Source organism: Nothobranchius furzeri, chromosome 3 (assembly GCF_043380555.1).
Source record: "Nothobranchius furzeri strain GRZ-AD chromosome 3, NfurGRZ-RIMD1, whole genome shotgun sequence".
NCBI classification, from domain to species: domain Eukaryota; kingdom Metazoa; phylum Chordata; class Actinopteri; order Cyprinodontiformes; family Nothobranchiidae; genus Nothobranchius; species Nothobranchius furzeri.
The window spans coordinates 43,277,982-43,300,288 of NC_091743.1; the positions used below are offsets into that span (position 1 = coordinate 43,277,982).

The 22,307-nt window shown below is 41.8% G+C and overlaps 1 protein-coding gene across 1 annotated transcript in view; it reads left to right on the top strand.

Moving 5' to 3' along the window:
* Window positions 1-22,025, top strand: part of cntn3b (contactin 3b) — a 118,138-nt gene extending 96,113 nt beyond the window's left edge. Inside the window, exons 15-23 of the mRNA XM_015959946.3 lie at window positions 610-768; window positions 885-1,034; window positions 5,574-5,644; window positions 6,036-6,270; window positions 6,690-6,799; window positions 9,311-9,497; window positions 15,725-15,837; window positions 15,920-16,085; window positions 17,057-22,025. Coding sequence (XP_015815432.1) covers window positions 610-768; window positions 885-1,034; window positions 5,574-5,644; window positions 6,036-6,270; window positions 6,690-6,799; window positions 9,311-9,497; window positions 15,725-15,837; window positions 15,920-16,085; window positions 17,057-17,148 — 1,283 coding nt within the window. The 3' untranslated portion in view covers window positions 17,149-22,025. The remainder of the gene's footprint in view (window positions 1-609; window positions 769-884; window positions 1,035-5,573; window positions 5,645-6,035; window positions 6,271-6,689; window positions 6,800-9,310; window positions 9,498-15,724; window positions 15,838-15,919; window positions 16,086-17,056) is intronic.
* The last annotated feature ends 282 nt before the right edge of the window (window positions 22,026-22,307 follow it).

Consider the following 22,307-nt stretch of genomic DNA (forward strand, 5'->3'; position numbering starts at 1 on the left):
GCTAAGAAAATATCTATGTGTCATGACATTTAACTTGACTTTAATTTATCTCTAATGAACCTTGTGTCTGAGTGTAGATCCTGATTCACGTATTCAATCTAAAATTACTGATCATAATATCAAAATGTTTCATTTCAACCACAGTCATTTAAGCACAGATTAATCAACCTTATTAATTTAAGCACAGATTAATCAACCTTATTAATTTAAGCACAGATTAATCAAAACATTATTGATCGTTTCATATAACATTTGTTCATTCCATTTCACAATTGATTAACTCATATGAGCTGAAAATAGTCACTTTATTCAGAGGCATGAGGAATCCTGCGGTGTTATCACAAGAAGGCTTTGTTTGGGAACACAGGCTGACATCGAGTTCCTCCTGAAATGTCAACAAGGTTTGCAGAACCTTGTTGCTTGTTGGAAGGTAGAATGTAAAATCCACCTTAGAGAATGGAATTTATCTCTGACGGTGACCGGTGGCATGTAGGTCAGTTTTTAGGTGAAAACTGGCCATTGCTGGACGTTACAGGAGTTTGATGAGGAAGGACTCCTGGAGTGGACGATCACCTTGAGTTCATCCTCTTCCCTGTCTGCTTGACTCAGGTCCACCAGGCCCGCCAGACAAGGTAGCAGTTGAGGAAATCACAGACAGCACAGCACAGCTATCGTGGACTCCTGGAAGTGACAACGGAAGCCCCATTACCAGTTACATCATCCAGGCTCGAACACCTTTTACTGTGGGCTGGCAGGCTGTTGACACAGGTGTCCCAAAACAGCCCTACAGGGTTTTAAAATGAACTTTTCAAGACTTTTTTTTAAATCATTTTATATTTCTGTGTAAGATGCAGATTATTTCTTGTTTAATTTCTACTTTGCAGTGCCGGAGGTGATCAGTGGTAACATGCTGACTGCCACGGTGGTGAGCCTGAATGCCTGGGTGGAGTACGAGTTCAGAGTCGTGGCACGCAACGCTGTCGGCCTCGGAGAGCCAAGCCCAGCATCAGCCAAGACCAGAACAGAGGATGCTGGTGTGTAAAAATAATAACACACATATACCTATGCATGCGGCACTTACTGTCCATGGTTTGCCATTCTGACTGCATTGACACATGTCATTTCTTATCCTTTTCACTGTAAGCTGTTATTTTTACATTAGGAGACTTAAAAAAAACACAAGCACTACTTTTTTGACAATTTGACAAATTGTTTTCACTCTCACAGTGAAGCAAAAGGTGTAGGTTATCCTGAGTCACACCAGAACAGCCAACAGCAGGATTTGATGATAACCTTCACCCCAAACTGTAGACTGACAGTTCGCAGCAAACTGAGCTAACACTAACTCTCACTAATTGTTCACTGTCAGTTCAAGTCACCTAAACCAAAGTATCGGTTAGTACCTGGATATGTACAATAAGGTGAATTATGTTTTTGTGTGTTTCTGTTGAGGATCACAGTGCAGGGAGACATTTTGTCTACACGCATCACAGAGTTTGTTTCATTATTGCTCGTAACAAATGTCTATCTGTTTAATCAACTCCATTTTAAACAACAACCTTTGCTGGCTTTGATCGGTATTAGTGAACTACTGAATGCTGTTCAGTTCACGTGTGTGTGTGTGTGTGTGTGTGTGTGTGTGTGTGTGTGTGTGTGTGTGTGTGTGTGTGTGTGTGTGTGTGTGTGTGTGTGTGTGTGTGTGTGTGTGTGTGTGTGTATTTCACACTAGCGCTGGCTCCACTTCGCTTAGATATGGTAGAAAATGTTCACATCTACATAGACTGGATTTTTTCTGTGCGCAACCAGCTGTTTTTTCAGCCCTCTTCCTAAAGTGATCTACTTCAGGCTGAACTGGCCTAAGACACCATATGCCGACTGATTGGCCGACTCAAATTCACACCTATACCATTAGGGGAAGTCTCCAATTGACAGATGGAATCAGCCAGTGGGGGCTTCTCAAATGCCCAATTCATTATCATTCTGGATGCTGTGGATTAAACAAGCGTCTGACTGATGTCATGTCTTCTTGTCTGTCTCTCTCTGAGGAGCACACACAGACAGACAGACAGACACACACACACACACACACACACACACACACACACACACACAGAGCACTGCCAGACTTGAGCTGCGCCAGGACAGACACAGCAGAACAGGATGCAATATCAGAGTCAGAGTCTCCAAAAGCAACACTGCTCATGGCCTCCTTTGTTTAATTTAAGGGAGACACTGCAGACTTTTGCCCTGCCCACATGCTCAGAGATTACACGTATTTGAGAAGTGTTTATGAACTAACCTGGAACTCTGCCATCCGGACCAAACTGGAGCATTCAAATGTGGAAGCAGCTTTAGAGAAGTGTTTGTCAGCAGCATTCCAGATCGTGTTCATGAATTCACTAGTGAAACACGATTGCGAATTGACCTGGGGGTGACTTGCTCTTTAACTATATTAATAGTGTTTAAAACACAAACCTTGCAAAAAAACAAAAGACAATTAGTTGATTATTACTGCTGATTTGACTTGTTCACCTTGACATATTTGTGGTTCTCCGGAGGCAGCAGACAGGTACCGGATAGCCAAGCGGGGTGGAGCAGTGGCAGTTGCCGAGGCAAAATCATGGGCGTGGGAGGAGTTTGGTGAGGCCATGGAGAAAGGCTATCGATTGGCTCCAAAGAGGTTCTGGCAAACTGTCCGGCGCCTCAGGAGAGGAAGGCAGAATCTCGCTCACACTGTTTACAGTGGGGATGGGGAGCTGCTGACGTCAACTGGGGCTATAGTCGGGCGGTGGAAGGAGTACTTTGAAGAGCTCCTCAATCCCACCTATGCACATTCCGAGGAGGAACCAGAGCCGGGAGACCTGGGGATGGACTGTCCAGTCTCGGGGGCAGAAGTTGCTGAGGTAGTCAAACAACTACACAGCGGTGGAGCCCCGGGGGCGGATGAGATTTGTCCTGGGTATCTCAAGGCTATGGATGTTGTAGGGCTGTCTTGGTTGATAGATCTCTTCAACATTGCGTGGTCATCTGGGGCAGTTCCTGTGGAGTGGCAGACCGGGGTGGTGGTCCCCATCTTTAAGAAGGGTGACCTGAGGGTGTGCTCCAACTATAGGGGGATCACACTCAACCTCCCTGGAAAGGTCTACTCCAAGGTACTGGAGAGGAGGGATCGATAGTTGAATCTCAGATTGAGGAGGACCAATGTGGTTTTCGTCCTGGCCGTGGAACTGTGGACCAGCTCTATACACTTGCAAGGGTGATGGAGGGGGCATGAGAGTTTGCCCAACCAATCCACATGTGTTTTGTGGATTTGGAGAAGACTTATGACCGTGTCCCCAGGGGCACCCTATGGGGGACGCTCCAGCAGTATGGGGTGGGTAGCTTTCTGTTTAGGGCCATTCAGTTCCTTTACCAGAGGAGCGTGAGTTTGGTCCGCATAGCTGGTAGTAAGTTGGACCTGTTCCCGGTGAGGGTTGGACTCCGCCAGGGCTGCCCTTTGTCACCGGTTCTGTTCATTACCTTTGTGGACAGAATTTCTAGGTGCAGCTGTGGTGTGGAGTGTGTCGAGTTTCGTGGCAGGAGAATCTCGTCTCTGCTTTTTGCAGATGATGTGGTCCTCCTAGCTTCATCCAGCTCTGACCTTCGGCTCTTGCTGGGTAGGTTCGCAGCCGAGTGTGAAGCGGCTGGGATGAGGATCAGCACCTCCAAATCTGAGACCATGGTTCTCGGCCGGAAAAGGGTGGCTTGCCAACTCCGGGTCGGGGGAGAGGTCCTACCTAAATTGGAGGAATTTAAGTATCTCGGCGTCTTGTTCACGAGTGAGGGTAGGAGGGATCGGGAGATCGACAGAAGGATTGGTTTGGAGTCTGCAGTGATGCGGACGCTGAGGCGATCTGTTGTGGTGAAGACAGGTGAAGCCAGGCTCTCGATTTACCGGTCGATCTACGTCACAATCCTCACCTATGGTCATGAGCTTTGGGTAATGACCGAAAGAACGAGATCGCGGATACAAGCGGCCAAAATGAGTTTACCCCGTAGGGTGGCCGGGCTCAGCCTTAGAGATAGGGCGAGGAGCTCGGACATTCGGGAGGGACTTGGAGTAGATCCGCTGCTCCTCCGGATCGAAAGGAGTCAGTTGAGGTGGTTTGGGCATCTGGTCAGGATGCCTCCTGGACGCCTCCCTGGGGAGGTGTTTCAGGCATGTCCTGCCGGCAGGAGGCCCCCGAGTCGACCCAGGACACGTTGGAGAGTTTACATCTCCAATCTGGTCTGGGAACGCCTTGGGGTCCTGCCGGAGGAGCTGGTGGAGGTGGCCGGGGAGAGGACAGTCTGGAGCTCCCTAGTTGGGATGCTGCCCCCACGACCCGGAACCGGATAAGCGGAGGAAGACGACCACGACCTTGACATATTTTATCCTAATTTAGGCATAATGGAAGTGAAACAAACAATAAAATTGTAGATATGGATCTCAAAGCATTTTCATTGGTTGCTAGCTCACCTCCAGCCCCTGGTAAAAGCAGTTCTTCCACTACATTAGCATTAGGGTTCTCTGCATGGCTGGTGTAAACCCATAGAGATTGTGATCTAAGTGTCATCCTAGCGATCTGATACTAATCAGTGAAAACGTTTTAATTATGGCTCTAACCTATATTTGACTCATTTTCTGCTAATGGGAATACCAGCTGTTTATATCAATATAAAATGAAACAGATTCAAATCCAGATTGGGTGCTGGAGTCGGGATTGTGACTTTTTATTCCAAAACAGATCTAAATACATGTGTTTTAAACCTGGCAGGCTGAAAAGAAAATGACAGGCTTGCATTTATACTGAGATTGAGTTGGTGGTTATTTCAGACAGTCAAATATCTGCTTTCAAGCACAGAAAACAGAATCTGTTGCTTTTATAGGATGCTACATAATGCATGAATACACAGAGTAGAAGACAAACAAACATGCTCATAAATGTTCATTTGAGTGACACGCTAATGTGTCTATAATGTTGCTGAGTAAAGCATTTTTTAAATAATTAAGTTGGATTTACTTAATATTAATACTTTTGCCGTTTTGACTTCAGGATATTTGTGGAACTTGGGGAAGTGTATTGGAAACAGGAAAGGAGAAAATCTTGACAAAGAGGCAAATGTTAAAAAAATTAATAAAATGTGACAAAGTGTCATTAACCCTTAGTAACAAAACTGGCCTGGTCATTAGATCATGAAGCAGAGCCCCACCTTCTGACAGACACCATGAGGATGTGGATGAGTGCTCATTTTTGCCTGCATGCTACAGTACACAAACAGCCAAATGGGAATAGAAACTGAGTGGGTTGAGTCAAATGTCATCTGCAAAATATTATGAATCTTGGCTTGCTTGGTTTGCACTGTGACATTTGGGCAATGTCAGTAATTCAGAATTCAGTGAAATGTGTGTTTGTGGAGAGTGGGATATTTGTGGCCTAGAATAGTTTCTGTAGCTGGCAGCCCTGACATAAGACTCTAAGTGCATTTGAGGCTTAGCGTTGAGCTTAGTAAACTGTGCTCTAATTGCTTCCCCTTTGGGTTTTACCTCTCAGTTCCTGATACAGCTCCCACTGATGTTGGAGGTGGAGGAGGCGCAAAGTCTGAATTAGTGATAACATGGGAGGTAAGTCATCTGTCACATTTTACAGTTCTCTCGATCGCCGAGTAATGGTTTTGCTTAATTGTGCAGAATTGAGTGGAGCAATTTTATGACCCACATTAGAGGGAGACACCCCTCATCTGGCTCAGCTACCAAGGGCCATTTTATCCCTCCAAAAGCAGCGACAGAGAGCACTTTCTTTGGAGGGTTTTGCACTTTAGCTACAATTACAAAACCATGCAAGAAGAAAGGATAAGGTGAAGGTAACTGTGGAGAGTTGTGATGTGAAACAGTGGAGAAAGGGGCTTTGTCTGCTCACAAAGAGCCCAATCACTGTGCAGTGCAGAGAAAGGCCTGTCTGTTTCTTTGTCTGTAAGCGTTTTAATATCACTATAGTTTTGTGTTTCACTCCCAGCCTTTGCCTGAGGAACTCCAAAATGGTGAGGACTTTGGCTACATCGTCGCTCTCAGGCCTGTGGGCACAGTCACATGGACACGAGCCATTATCTCCACGCCAGGCGCATCCCGTTACGTCTTCCGCAACGACACCATCCAACCCTTTTCGCCTTTTGACATCAAAGTTGGAGCCTACAACAAACGGGGGGAGGGCCCGTTCAGCTCCATTGCCACCGTGTTCTCTGCAGAAGAAGGTACAGAACAGACTTTACAGAAAGCGATGCTCAAACAAGCAATAATCTTCCTCCTTACAACTGTGACCTTGAATTGTAATGATGATTCCCACCCACCCCCCCTCCCGTGCTATCATTTCCGCCCTCTCAAAGCAGTGAATGTCAGCTTGATATTAGTTATCTTGCTGGTAGATTACAGGAAATCCTTGCAGACACTTACCACGCCGCGCTGTCAGGGAGGTATCCTATTAATTGAATTTGCTGAGCAGATAGTCTTCCGTTATGTCAGTCACAGATCCCATTTAGAGAGAGCAGGGGAAATAGGTTCTCAGTGAAACTACAGGTCTGTTCTGCACCTTTTCTCTCATTGCTATTAGTGTTTGTGATGGTGGTGTGAGAGTCTGTGGGAATCTCACCACATTTCTGTTATACGTCTGCAGTCCCCAGTGTGGCTCCTAAGAGGGTTGGGGCTCGAAGTTTGTCGGCATCACAAATTGAAGTGATCTGGGAAGCTCTCCCTGGCCTTCCGGAAAGAGTTCTAGGATATGAGGTATGAGTCGTTGTGCACTTGTTCTCATTTTCCTACATAACGTGATAAACAACCATTTCTCTAACATGTTGTTAGCTCCAACCCCTTATTTAGTGTTTTTTTGTCTTCCTCAGTCTCTTATTCGTATACTTCTTTTGGATCTCCTCGTGCAATCTTGCAGAAGTTTTGTTTTAGACTTTAATCGTTTTACAACGCGACCTCGGTTCTTCCACTCTTCAGCAGTAAATCGCAAATAATTAAATTCCTCATCTTTTCAGCAATGCAAAACAGGGATTCTGCTGATTGTAGTCTCCACAGTGCTCTTAAAATATTTGCCACCTCTGGCCCTTGGCACAACGATCTCCAGTTGCCATAGCGCTGGCCTCATTGTCCTTTCAGAACGGAGCTCAATTCTCCAATTGCAGTCCCAAAGTGGATTAATGCTGCTGAATCTCAATAGGCCAGCAGCAGTATAGAAGCTGAGCTGTGTGCAGCATAGGTGTGACGCTTAAATGAGATCAGGCTGGAAATCCTATCAAACTCTAAATCAGATCAAAGGATAATATGAACTGAATTTTCTGCTCTTCAGCTAATTACAAGGTGATTTTTTTTTAATTTTGCTAAATAAAAAGCAGGAAAATCTTAAGGAACAACAGTTTATTTATCAACATTTGTCTTTCCCAATAAAATGTGTAAATATGGAAATCCCTAAAGAAAATCAATAAATATGCCTTTTCACTTTATTAATTACTTCACCACCTACACCCATAAGTACTCAGCAGATTGCTTGAAGCAAAATATTGGATGGGAAAAAGAAATGGTCAGGAATTTAACATCAGCTTGTTCAAAAACCTTTTGATATAATGGCATAAACATTTTTGTTTTAGCATAAAGATGTTTTTAATGTTTTGAGAAAAATGTGTTCAGCAGGAACTGAAAGCAAAGCAATGAAGGACAGCTGGCAGGAGTGGACGTGCAGACACAGAGAGGCTAAGTGGGTCATGGGGAAACCATCGTGGAGCTGCTTGAAGGGGATATAGGAGCCAGTTGACCACTTCCTAAAGGGAGATCAGGTCAAACAAAATCCAAACCTGCACTTTTTAAGACTGACTCATAAATGTATCCCACAAAACAGAGTCAAGGACATGAAACTGAAAGTGTGAGGAAATATTTTAAACATGTGTGCTGAACCAAACACGTTCTCATCGAACTGAATCAGCCTTTGGTTACTTCAGGTAGTTTTATTTTTGAAAATGATCCCTATTCTAACGTGTCTCTGCATTGAGACCACTGGTAAATATGAGACAAAGTTTGAACTCCGTTTTCAGTTGAAATCACATTGAATTTTCAACGATGGCAGAGAAACTAAGAGCCTGACCTGTGTCTGGAGGGTTGCAGGTTCAAACCCTGCTCAATCTGTCAGTCATTGTGCAAGACACATCACCCTCCTTTGATGCTGGTGGGGGTCGAAGCCACCACCTTTACAAGTGAGCCTCAGGACAACCATGGCTACATTATGGCTCATCACCGTCGTGTGAAAGTTTCAGATGAGGGACTGGGAGACTATTAAGTTCCTTGGGAGGTTTTAGGACTCTAGAAAGTGCTTTAAAGATACAAGCCATGTACCATTTACATGACTTGGTGATATCACTAATAAATTGCATTTATAGGTTTATGTAAAAGTTATGCAAACGTTGTTGTTGCAACTTGGTCACAAAGTGTTTTAATGAAGTCTAAATTTCTTTGCATTCTACTTTTATATGTACATTCTGTTGTTGCACTCATAATATCAGATTCTCTGTCATGCCTCCGACCAGTTTCAGACGTTGCTACCCCCCTCCAAAGGTTCTCTCACATTTTCAGACAGCGGGTTTGAACCTGCAAACCTCCAAACACAGGGCGGGCACTTAGCATTCATCCATTCATCTCCAGCAGGCTGGACTATTGCAATGGTCTTCTGATGGTCTTCTCAAAAAATCTGTGAAGCAACTGCAGCTTATTCAGAATGCTGCTGCTAGAGTCTTAACAAGAACCAAGAGAACCGAGCACATCACTCCTGTTCTAAAATCGCTACACTGGTTACCAGTAAACCAACGAATCAATTTCAAGGACTAAATGGTGAAGAATTCCAGAAGGGTTCTATAGCCCCACTTTGAATCCTTGCAAACTTCTTTAACGTTCAAATTTCTGAAACACTAGAGCACGGTGCGGCAAGTCATGAGGAAATTGAAACCTTGGGAACAATTTGATACATTTGGGAAATCTCTCTTGCAAAAGCTGATCATATCTGTTGCTATTGTTCACAGCCCAGTGACAAACTGACTTTAACTTCCATACGTTCAATATCCAGAGTCTTTAAAAGTCTAAATCAACATGGGCTTTGTTTACTTTTATCAGAAGATTAAACTCTGTCTATAAAACACGTTACAAGACGCTTTTATGGTGTCTTATGAATTCTGACTCTGTCCAAAAGCTCTGCTTTCATAATACCTTCATAACTTGAAATTGGAACCTTTGTCCCCTCTCTTTTAGGTTGTGTACTGGGAAGATGGCACCAAGCCTGACACTATTGGCAAAGTGAGAATAACTGGAAACTACACACAAGTTAACATCACAGGGCTGAAAGCGGACACAGCATACTACCTTTCTGTTGCTGCCTTTAACACCGCTGGTCCCGGACCGCAGTCAGCCCCCATCAACAGCACCACAAAGAAACCACGTGAGTCCATCTAGGGAGGGGGTGTGAAAACTGTACCTTTCTTACTAAGAGTACATCCTGCAACAGACTTCAGGAGGTCTGGCGCTCACTGTGTTGCACCTGCAGAGAAGCCCAGAAGCTCAAAGTTGCCCTTAAAGGGTTTCCAGACCCACACATGCAGGAGCACAAGATGTAGTGGTTGAAAAATCAAAAATATAACATCCATATTTGACCAGATTAACGTTAATATTTAAAAATATTTAGATTCAACTCTAAAAAAAGTTACATTTAAACATTACATTCCAACAACAATGGTGGCATTTGAAAACTAAATATTTCACTAACGTATAGATTTCAAGTGTAAAACAGGTGAATATGGTGCAAAAGTCAGTTTATGTCAGTAATCCAGTTTAAACTGAGAGACCATCTAAAGGCTCGGGAACCCTCTGCAGGTATTCTGGATTCAGCAGCTGATAAGAGTGTGACACTTTGAGACTAGAATATTGAACCTTTTCACAATATTCTGATTGTCTGGGGGTTTGAAGGTGGGGCTTTCTTAAGCTGTTATAACATCAGTTATAACAAATAAAGGCTGAAATATCTGCTTTTATATGTTAAGAGTCTGTCTCATAGATTAGTTTCACCTTTAAGTAGAATTACTGACATAAATAAACTTTTGCACCACATTCTAACTTTTCCAGTTTCAACCGTAGACAGCTGATCTCTTTACACCAGTTTTATGTTTTTAGGCTACTTCTGTTTTATTGTCATTATTTAAATTTATGTTTAAACATAAGATTTCACTTGATAATTTCATGAACTGATGTAGTGAAATAAAAAATTTCATATCCCAATTTTATTGACATAACTGCTGAATTTAGCAGTTAATTTTCTCACCACTCCGTAGAAATACAGCAGGCCCAAGGCTTAAAACCTATGAATATTAGTTTAATACCAACCATGAAGCCAAAATGTGCATATATACTGTATATTCTGTTTGACAGCTTTATAATTTGCAGACATTGTTGGAGTGCATCAGTGTGATTTCTGCTCCTCTCCTTAACTGTAGATGGATGCAGATACTCTTTATAAATCACATGCAAATAAAAACTCAGTTTAACCTCCAACAAAATGAAAGCTGCCGCAGTGTAACGTTAACCTGAGACACAAAAGGAAAGTGCAAAAAGTGACATCAGTTTCACTTGGTGGTTTCTGTTCTGGGTTTCCAAACAGAGCAGAATCTTTAAAAAAAATAATAATGATAACAGTGCTGTGCAAAAGTCTTCTTCCAACGACAGACTTTCGTTTAAAATGGTCATGAGCAACAGTTCTGCTAGCCTAGAAATCTAGACCAACGTAGTAGCAAAGAAGTTTTCTCTGCAGGTCAACCCAGCCACACTCCATTGTAGCTTCAGCAGGTCTACCTCTGGCCCGAACAGTTTTGCGCCCAGCCAATCACAGTACTCTATGTTTGCAGAGAGACGTTGGGTGGGCTTAGTGCCAAAGTTGCAACAGAGAAAAACTACAAGCATGCGTTGCCTCAGAAACGGTGGTTATTTAAAACGGCTTTGGCATCAACTTTGGACAAACTAGAGTTGGGCTTTTCTTTGAGACGAGAGCAGACAGAGTTACTTAAACCCTTTATTTGGAATAATTATTCTTTGTCTTTTTTGACAACAAAAGGCAGACTCCCCCACTGAATAATTGTCCTACTGACTAAGATATCACATTGTTTGCTAGACCGAGAACTATATACATATATATATATATATATATATATATATATATATATATATATATATAAGTGGAAATGAAGGGTATTACAATTTAATTAATGACCAGATATATTAATGGTCCATACCTGGCATGGACCCCATCTCTGGACCTGGGCTTTTAAAATCAGAAGAGTGTTCTTTTTATTACAGGGAAATTTAAAATACACTTTGCATGAAATGAGAGACAAGAGAATAGAGACCTCGGAACGTTTAAGAAAAATTTATTATCTAAATTATTTTAAACAATTAACAGGACTAACTCTCTAGTGATGGATGCGAATGGAATGGAATGAGGTGGAGTGTGTGTTGGTGCGATGTCAGTTCAGAACCCCCCGTTCTGGAGAAGCGAGTCTGAGTGGGAGATGTTGTTTTGCTCCTAACTGATCGACGTTTGAACCTTAGTCAGAAAAGGCATGAGACGCTATCTGTGTCGTTCTACATTACCCGTCAGGGAGACTCCCGTGGTAGATCAGGCTGCCAGGTCCTCAACCTTCCAATGGTACTGGAGCCGACGAAGCAGCGTCCTCAGCACGACAAACCAGTCTTTGGGTAGGCTCCAGGTAAAAATGGCAGGTGTTTCACAGCGTCAAAGGGACCCCCCTTTGGGTCAGCGAGTTCAGCTTTTATTATGAAGGAACCGTTGTTTTGTTGGTAACAACGACGGGATTTTCCCAGCTTGGCAGTTCTCAGCTTAAAAGTAAAACGTACAGATGGCCGGTCCGTACTCCACTTAGCAATGAGGAACATCAAATGATTTTGAGAGCTGGCTGAAGACTGAACTCAAAATGGCGTTGTTCTGACTTATTAATCTTGATGTTTTCGTTTCTGGACGAATCGCAGCTGACAGATTAAACAAACACCACAGAGACTCTGCCACGCTTCAGATGTGAAGGTTCTGATTGGATTTTGCTACCGGAATGTGTCATGACTATTTATCTTGTGAATCAGCTGTCTAGTGGCTACAATACGTCATTTCCTTATTAAACATTAATCATAACATTGTGATTTCACAGATCGGTCACATGGTTATTATTGACTAACAGTTGTTTTGATTAGCTTTATTAAAATAGAGTTCTTTGGTTAATTAAAGGAAAAGAGTTCATTCTTCGTTCTTCTGTCTTCACTGCTAGAATGTAAACATTAGGTGTGAATGCATGACCTTGGGCTGTTTCATGCACTCTGGCACTGTGTCAAACAGAACAGCTGTTAGGGGGAAGAAATGGCTCCTTCATCACGTTACAATATATATATATATATATATATATATATATATATATATATATATATATATATATGGCTGTGCAGTGGCGCAGTGGTTAGAGTTGTTGCCTTGTAGCAAGAAGGTCCTGGGTTTGCTTCCCGGCCTGGTATCTTTCTGCATGGAGTTTGCATGTTCTCCCTGTGCATGCGTGGGTTCTCTCCGGGTACTCCGGCTTCCTCCCACAGTCCAAAAACATGACTGTTAGGTTAATTGGTCTGTCTAAATTGTCCTTAGATGTGAGTGTGTGCATGGTTGTTTGTCCTGTGTGTCTCTGTGTTGCCCTGCGATGGACTGGCTTTCTGTCCAGGGTGTACCCCGCCTGATTGCCCGTTGACCGCTGGAGATAGGCACCAGCAACCCCCACCCCCCCACCCCCACCCCCTCCGTGGCCCTGCGTGGACAAAGCGGGTTCAGAAAATGGTCGGATGGATATATATATATATATATATATATATATATATATATATATATATATATATATATATATATATACAAACCGGATCCCAAAACAGTTGGAACACTATACAAATCTTGAATAAAAACAGAATGCAATGATGTCAAGGTGTCAACCTCTATTATTCTTTTCAGAATAGAGCATAAATCATGGAACAAAAGTTTAAACTGTGAAAATGTATCATTTTAAGGGAAAAATATTTTGATTCAAAAGTTCATGGTTTCAACAAATCCCAAAAAAGTTGGGTCAAGGCCATTTTCACCACTATGTCGCATCTCCCCTTCTTCCAGCACTCAACAGACGTCTGGGGACCGAGGAGACCAGTTTCTCAAGTGTAGAAATAGGAATGCTCTCCCATTCTTGTCTAATACAGGCCTCTAACTGTTCAATCGACTTGGGCCTTCTTTGTCGCAACTTCCTCTTTATGATGCGCCAAATGTTCTCTATAAGTGAAAGATCTGGACTGCAGACTGGCCGTTTCAGTACCCGGATCCTTCTCCTACGCAGTCAATATGTTGTGATTGATGCAGAATGTGGTCTGGCATTATCTTGTTGAAAAATACAGGGTCTTCCCTGAAAGAGATGACGTCTGGATGAGAGCATATGTTGTTCTAGAACCTGAATATATTTTTCTGCATTGTTGGTGCCTTTCCAGACATGCAAGCTGCCCATGCCACATGCACTCATGCAACCACATACCATCAGACATGCAGGCTTCTCAACTGAGCGTTGAAAACAACTTGGGTTGTCCTTGTCCTCTTTGGTCCGGATGACATGGCGTCCCACATTTCCAAAAATAACTGAATCGTGACTCGTCTGACCACAGAACAGTCTTCCATTTTGCCACACTCCATTTTAAATGATCCCTGCCCAGTGAAAACGTCTGAGCTTGTGGATCTTGCTTAGAAATGACTTCTTCTTTGCACTGTAGAGTTTCAGCTGGCAACGGCGGTGGATTGTGTTCACTTACAATGGTTTCTGGAAGTATTCTTGAGCCCATTCTGTGATTTCCTTTACAGCAGAATTCCTGTTCATGGTGCAGTGTCGTTTAAGGGCCCGGAGAACACGGGCATCCAGTATGGTTTTACGCCCTTGACCCTTACGCACAGAGATTGTTCCAGATTTTCGGAATCATCGGATGATGATAACTGCAAAGTATTTGCGGTTTTTCGCTGGGTAACACCTTTCTGATATTGCTCCACTATCGTTCTGCGCAACATTGTGGGAATTGGTGATCCTCTACCCATCTTGGCTTCTGAGAGACACTGCCACTCTGAGAAGCTCTTTTTATACCCAGTCATGTTGCCAGTTGACCTAATTAGTGTTAATTGGTCTTCCAGCTCCTCGTTATGCTTAAATGTACTTTTTCCAGCCTCTTATAGCTACTTGTCCCAACTTTTTTGGGATTTGTTGACACCACGAAATTTTGAATCAACATATTTTTCCCTTAAAATGTTATATTTCTAAGTTTAAACTTTTGTTCCGTGATTTATGTTCTATTCTGAATAAACTTTTAGAAGTTGGCACCTCCATATCATTGGATTCAGTTTTAATTCACAGTTTGTATAGTGTCCCAACTTTTTGGGAATCCGGTTTGTGTGTATATATATATATATATATATATATATGTATATATATATATATATATATATATATATATATATATATATATGTGTGTGTGTGTGTGTGTGTGTGTGTATGTATATATGTATATATAGCTTATAAGGCTACAATTCTGCATTATTTATAAAAAAAAACTTTACTTTTTTATTTGGGTATTTTTCTTATTGATTTTAGCTAACACTGTAGCCATCATCAGAGCACCGCCAATGACATCATCACTGATCAAGATGACTAAAAATAAGAAGAAAATCTAGTTTTTGTGACTTTTTCATTGTGCTTCATATAAACAGCTAAAAATTCCAATATGCCAACATTGATTATTTTATTCCTATTTATTCTTCATGTTTTATTATTATTTATGCTCTTCTTGTATTTAAATTTCATACAGGTGAAACTCAAAAAACTAGAACATGGTGGAAATTTTCTTTATCTCAGTAATTCAACTTAAAAGGTTAAACTGATATATGAGGCAGAGTCAAAACAGGTAAATCCAGATTTTTCAGCCTTTTTTGTTCTATTTGTGATGATTATGTCTTACAGCTCATGAAAACCTCACATTCAAAATCTCAGATAATTAGATTATTGTAAGAGTCAATATTCTAGACTCAAAGTGTCACACTCTAATCAGCTGATGAATCCAGAACACCTGCAGCGGGTTCCTGAGCCTTTAGATGGTCTTTCAGTCTGAGTAAATGGACTTCCATATCCTTTTTTTTCACCTGTATATTATTCATATAATAATATAAAAATGGTAACAGCTCTCAGAATGCTTTAGCCAAAGACAAGGTTGAGAAGATAACAGTGCAGGAATAAAAACACCTATTTATTCTCTCAGTAGTCTCATTTTTTTCTAAATCTTTTATTTTTGGAACAGATCCTGCACCACTTCATCACAAGTGTGCCCAAATAACCCAAAATGGACAGTTTAACACTTATTTACAAAGTATTTTGATTCAGTTTTTGTATTTTTCAGCCTCAAGATTACTGTAAATTATACTGTTTTATTTTTGAGGTTGTGGATAACTCCAATTTTTAGCTTCTGTTCACGTTGCACATCCATGCAGTCTTTTAGAAACACCAGATGCAGCCAACTATACTTATAAAGATAGAAATCGACGTCTGATTTATGTTCCAGCGCCAGATCGGGGGCCGCTCAATATACAATGGAGCATGATTGGCTCCACGCTAACGCTACACTGGGACCCTGTGGTAACCATGGAGACGGAGTCAAAGGTGACTGGATATTTGGTAGGTCCAAGCCCTACACAAAGCTCTGATTCATCATCTGATCTGTATTTTGCATATATTTCATTGCTCGCTCTTGTTTTAGGTGGTGCTGAAAAGACACAGATACAATGACATCAACACCATCTTCACCAACAGAACCACAGCTGAGCTCAGCCTCTCAGCTAGTGACAACTATCTTATTCAAATCAAGGTTCTGAGTGAAGGTGGTGAAGGCATGGCCAGTGAACCCATCCACATCCACAAATTAAGTGAGTAGGCCTTTCTTCCTTCTTCATATCTCCTCCTTTTTGACCACCGATAACGCTTTAGTGAAGATTTAATCATTTAGATAAAGGTTACATTTTCCTTCATCGTTCTCAATTTCAACCTTATTTAATAGACTTATTAGGAGTGCAGGGGAAGACACCTTTAAGATAAGCGTGCACGGTGTCGTCTATCCCTGCCGTTGGGTTTTTATTCCTTGTTGACTGGCTGCACAGTGCTGCAGCATATAAAGCGGTTTGCTGAGCTCCCCTCTGATGCAATACCAACTTTATCTTCTCAGGGTTCTTTAATAGCCTGTGCTGTCGAAAGCCAGTAATGGTCTAGATATGGAAAAAGTCACACTTGGTTTCTGATTTGTGTCAGAAATTTAGAGGGTACCAAAGTGTTACAATGGTGTGTTAAAGTCCTTGTGGTACAGGGCGAGGAATTCATTTCAGGGGAACATTTATAGACATACATTAAAAAATAACTAATAAGTCACTGAGATTACAAGATTTCATAATTTTGTTTTCTTGACATTATGAATTCAGACATTAGAAGAAATATAGTCACAACATTCAGGAGAAAAACTCAAATCAAATCTTGGATTAAAAACAAGAGTTTTCCAGATCCTGAGCCTGTTTGCAACATTTGTTTTCCACAAATTTGACATTTTTCCCATGAAATGTATTTCTCATGTTCAGAAATCTCTCTAATCTCACACTTTTGCTTTTCCCCCTCATGAATCAATAATTTATAGTTATAAATCTAGTTTTGCTGTAAACTTAAGTTTTCATCCTGGTCATTTTGACAGTTTTTCTCACAAATTTAGGTCTTTCCAGCATGGAAGAATTTATTTATAGTTCATGTAGATAAATGACTATATAATCTTTACATTTGAGCATGCTTGCAGAAGGGGGGGGGGGGGGGGGGTACTTCCAATTTCTCACAGCCTGATGGACTGGTTTTGTTGCAGGCATGGGAGCTCGAGGCTCTGGAGCTTCCCGCCTTAGACGGCTGCCCTCCCCTACAGTCCTCATCAGCGCACTGCTCTACTTCATCTGGTGATGTCCCACCTCCGCCTGTGGGGCTCCTCCTCCATCTCTTCATTTAAGCCTGCCCCAAGTTGACCCTCCACTGGAATGGCACAAGGCCCCGGTTTCAGTAACTGGGGGAAAGGGAGGAAATACTGGACTGCACCAAACTCTTAAAGGGACCATGCCATTTTTTTTAATACCCATGCATGAAATAATTTTGTTTTTCTTCCCCATATTGAAAGTGCCACTGTCCTTCAAGTTTCCTTTTATACATTTTTTATCTCTACATGACTTACATTTGTATCATTGGAGATACAATTGCCTTAAAACCCACTTTACTAAAACAGTCCATACCAAAGTAGGTGAGAGCGACTGCTTGCATAAACCCTAAGAAAGTGTTCACACAGCGAACCTCAGCAGTCATTACAATACAGTCATTGGCCGTACCCATTTTTCAGCCTGTCAAATTATCCCAAAGCCATTAATTCATAAGCATGTTTTTTGAGCAGCGGTTGCCAGCAAACATATCTGTTCTAGGCATAAGATTTTCACCAGGCTTTGTCAAATATATGACAGATGCATAATTGATCAGCTGTGCCTGAAACCCACTTATCTCTGACTGCTGAAATAATGTTGAGTCTGTTAGCGAGCCACGGGCTCCTAAGCTTTAGGCTCCTTTCACAACACTCTGATAGATCTTGGCATTTTGCTCTCTTTCTCATGCTCCTCTAAATAATAAATGCCTATCACGCTCTGCATTCTCGGTCTAGCGAAAAAATGGGGATTGAGGGAAACAGACACGTGGCGTAACTACATCAAGGAGATCCCATGTGTGACGCTGCATCTCTGCATTCAGACGGCAGCAGAAGATGCTACATCAACAACTCAAATGACCCCCTGCCACAGTGCACAGAGGGACTGCAGGATAACAGTGCCTTCACTAGAGCTCACCCAGGTGGTTTCTCTCGTTCCTCTTCAGATAGCGTATGGAAAGACTTGTGATGCAGCAGGGGGATTGTTTGCTTTGCTTTTGTGTAAAATATAAACCACAAAAGACAGGAAGCTCCGAATGCGGGAGCTGCCCCTTATGGGAAGTGGTGTGTTGATTAAATTTTCATCTGGGCACAGGAGCACCCAAGATAAAGAGGTTGGCAGATTTACGAGAGCTGCTATAGATTTCAATATGTAGTAGGACATTTTGGTACCAGTATTTATGACCTGTGGTATAATAAATGTCTGACTCCATCCTCGCCGTAGTTTACTGGCTATTAGAGCATCAGAATAATAGATGCAAATACAGGGAGAAAAGAGGTCTGACTGGAAATGGAGCACAAGGTGTGGTTACCCCCATCCCACTTCACCTCGGTCTGCTGGACACACAGCAGACTGGAAAACAACAAAGGAGCATTACTTCTCCGCTGAGAAAGCCACTTTTTACAGCCTTTCATCATGTGGATTTGTCTGTCTGACATAGGACATCTAAATAAGAGCCGAGGTGTGACTGCTCGGGTCCCGGTGATATTAGATACAACTGAGTTGCTACACATTACTGTGCCTTTGCCAAACACGGGACTGTGTACAGTCGTTAGCTAGGGCCTTTTTGTTTTCTGCATTTTGAACTCTTGAAAGCACAAGGAAGTGATGCAAGGTGACTGGATGTCCTCACTTAACTGTCCGAACAGGTGTGCTGGACCCCAGAGGCCTCATAAAAAGGTCCAAATGGCTGACATAATCAGGCTGTCCTTATCTGCTCCTTGACTGAATTCATAAAAGTCTGTGCTCGTTGATTAGACTCCTGCAGACCAGTCAATGGGATATTGATTTTCCTTGCCCATTATTGTGGCTGTCACAATTCAGCTGCTTGACTGACTGAGGCCAAGTCCTTATGCACCTGCTATATTGTGTTATAGTCTCTGATGTTTCAAATGTCCTCCATTTCTACCTCTTTACTTCTCATCATACCAACTTCTTATTTTTTATATGTATCTAACTTTGTTTTGGTTTGACCAATAACATCACTGTAGGCAGTTTTCTTTTCCCAGCAGCTTTTCTTGCTCAGACTCAGAAACATGTATCTGTGGTGTTGTAAACTGTGAATTGGAGCACTGACCTGAAATTGATTAGCTGGTTGGTTCTTTTGAGTTGCTTATCAAAACAAACAGTTGTGTTGTGCCCAAATGGTAATACCACTGCATCATTCTTGCCAACAGCAAAGAAGCTGAGTCACACCAGCATTTTAAACTGTGAATTTCCCTCTTAACCACAATTTAGCCTTGCTTGCTTTGATCTAAATATTTTTTTTTTTTAGTCAGAAAGAATGTTTTGCAAAACAAAATGGTTCTACCTTAAACAGACAATGCGTAGTTTTTACCATTAATTTCTGGTAACATCCATCCAAACGTTGTTGAAAATGAATGAAATTATGCCCAGTTGTTGAAAAATATTGGCGACTTTGTAACATATAGCCATAAAAATTCGGTCTAAAGAACATGGGAGTGGGTCAAAGTCTCTGGGTGACACCATATTAGTGCCATGTTTCCTTCTACGGGAGCCCATGAGGACATAATGCATTTACTGATTTGTAACAAACAGTTACAAAACTTTCGTCCTTCTTAAATGTTGTCATTGTACACATTTACCTCTTCACTTGCTGCCAGTGATGAAAGGGAGTCTGATGTGCTTGTTACTTAGCCAAAGTTTGCACTCCTTTTTTGACCCTAATGGGCACCTGGTAAGGTCTCACTCCAACACAAAAATACTGCTTGCTTGCAACAATTTAGGTATCTACTGTCCCTATTGACAAGAAAAATACGCACTGTCACTTTAACCATGTGTGCGATCCTCAGTTTCCTCTGACAGAAATATATGCAGCTTTATGCAACTTGAAATAGAATTGTGCATTCATATCTCAATATGGCTAAATGAGTCTTTTATCAGTTACCTCTCTGTTTAAATAACCAAACATGCACCGTTTAATGCACCAGGACGAGGGGTGGTAATTAATATTAATAACAATAATTGCATTGTTGATTCTATCTATTAATTCAATTCATTATCAATTCCAGAGTAGTTCAATAGATGGCAAGAAATATTTTGCACACGGCCTCCTGCATTCAAACAGTTTATTAATGATAAATAATCAGTTGTAACTGGTATCGGTTAGAAAGAATGCTCTTTCCATTATTATTTCCAAATGTTCTCTTTTATGCTCCTTGTGTAGGCAGAGTCATCTTCGTTTATGCCATAGTGTTGCTGTAGCTTTCACTAATCGAGCAAAATCTCACCACTGACCGGACTATAGCTGCTGGAGTCTGCTAGTATGGAGGTGTGTATTTAAGGCAAACGAAGCTAACATGATAGGCAGTGTTAGCTGATAAATTACAGTAGAAGATGTGCAGGACGCTGCTGCTGCATTGAAATTCACTAGTCTGGAGCGGATCATAAACACAACATTCACTTGTTATTGTGACATTTTTGTGCAAATGCTTTTGCACATTTGTAGCATTTCCCCCCTTTGATGAAATGTCTACTTTGCAAGCTTTGCAAGTTGCCCTGTTGTCACCCTTTCTTGAAAGTAAAACCAAGCTTTCTAGCATTTGTGCCACTTAGGCACCATGCTTGCTGCTGAGTAAATGCACAAGCTACACAAATAGCTTGCGTATGCAACGTAATGTGCGTGGTGACGTTATTTCCTTCTCTTTTTTTTTTACCGTGTCCTGTCTGGCTGTGAAGCAAACAGAATAGACCTTTTTACTGTTTGTAAACAATATGACATCAGCGAGAATGCGCGCGCAGCTTGGCAACAGAGAATGGCGTTGTGTCAGGCTTTATCAAGCTACGCTGCGGGGTTATCACCGGCAAATCTTGAATGTTATATTATTAAACTCACTTTAACGAATGGCAACAGACTCCCGGATCCCTGTGGCATTACGGAATGGGTGGAAGATGTAGGTGCGTGGCCAGATATCCAGTGGCCCGATATATATACGTTTTTATTGGAGAGGCCCAGTAAGTACACATGGGAGAAGCTACGGGCATACAAATGGTTAGATGCATACAACTATGTTGTCTGTGGCCACGTACAGAAAGTAAAATATCACGACATAGACTCTGAGTTTTGCGTCTTGAAGGCAGAAGTTCTTCCTAGCCAAAGACAAGGACACAAGACTGCTATGTACGAGGCTTGGGTCATAGTAAACAAACCAGAGAACTACATTTTCACAGCCAACTGTACCTGCATGGCAGGGTGAGTATAGCATAGGTTTCTTTTTTTAGCGTGCTCAGAGTACAATCGTGTTAATTTTAGAGAAATACAGTTTATACTAATATGCAGTGGGAAAATACAGATGAATTAGAATGAAATGTTAATTTGAAGCATGAAATAAAGCGTATAAATTTATATGTAATCTTAGTACATAGTTACCTGATATAAAATGGGCGCTACAAACTCGAGCATTTCGGATCGTGTTTTCAGTCCAGTTTTCATCAACCCTTTTGATGGCCTGAAGCCACAGACGCCTCCGATTTTGTTGAAATGGATGTGCTCCCTTCGGAATTCTGTAAAGTTTCAGTCCACTGCTTGAAGAGAAGCGATTCTGGCATCCATACACGCAACAACCCGACATTTTAATGCGCTCAGAACTTCAAAACAAAGGGTTTTAAACGCTGTTTTAGTATCGATTGTGAATGAGGAAGCCTTCACTCTCGTTGCCAGGCTGCGTGCGCAACTTTTGATGACGTAGGTAGTAAAAGGGTCTATTGATGTCTGAATGCTGGTGACAAGCCTTACAGATTTACTCTCAGGTGGAGCATCAAAGTGTCTGCTTTTAATGTCACGCCTGATACTTAAAACTTTATTGTTATTGTTTTTGAATGCTTTGTAATTCTGACCAGACACGGAGACAGAGGTGAAAGAGAAAGGAAAAGACAAAAGGTGGGGAGAGAGGGGGGAAGGGGGTGGGGGGTGGGGTTTCCACAAAAATAAACAATAATGAACAAGAGTCTGCTTCTAGACCTGCAGAAAGAGAAAGAATAGAAAAAAATGGGACACACAACAATGCATCTGTAATTGATATGGGAATAATTTGCAAAAATGGCAAACGATTCCTAGGAATTGAAAGAGTGGGAATCAATTCTCAACAAGAACCGGTTTTCGATTCCAGCCCTAACCTGACAGATTTGCTTTTACTA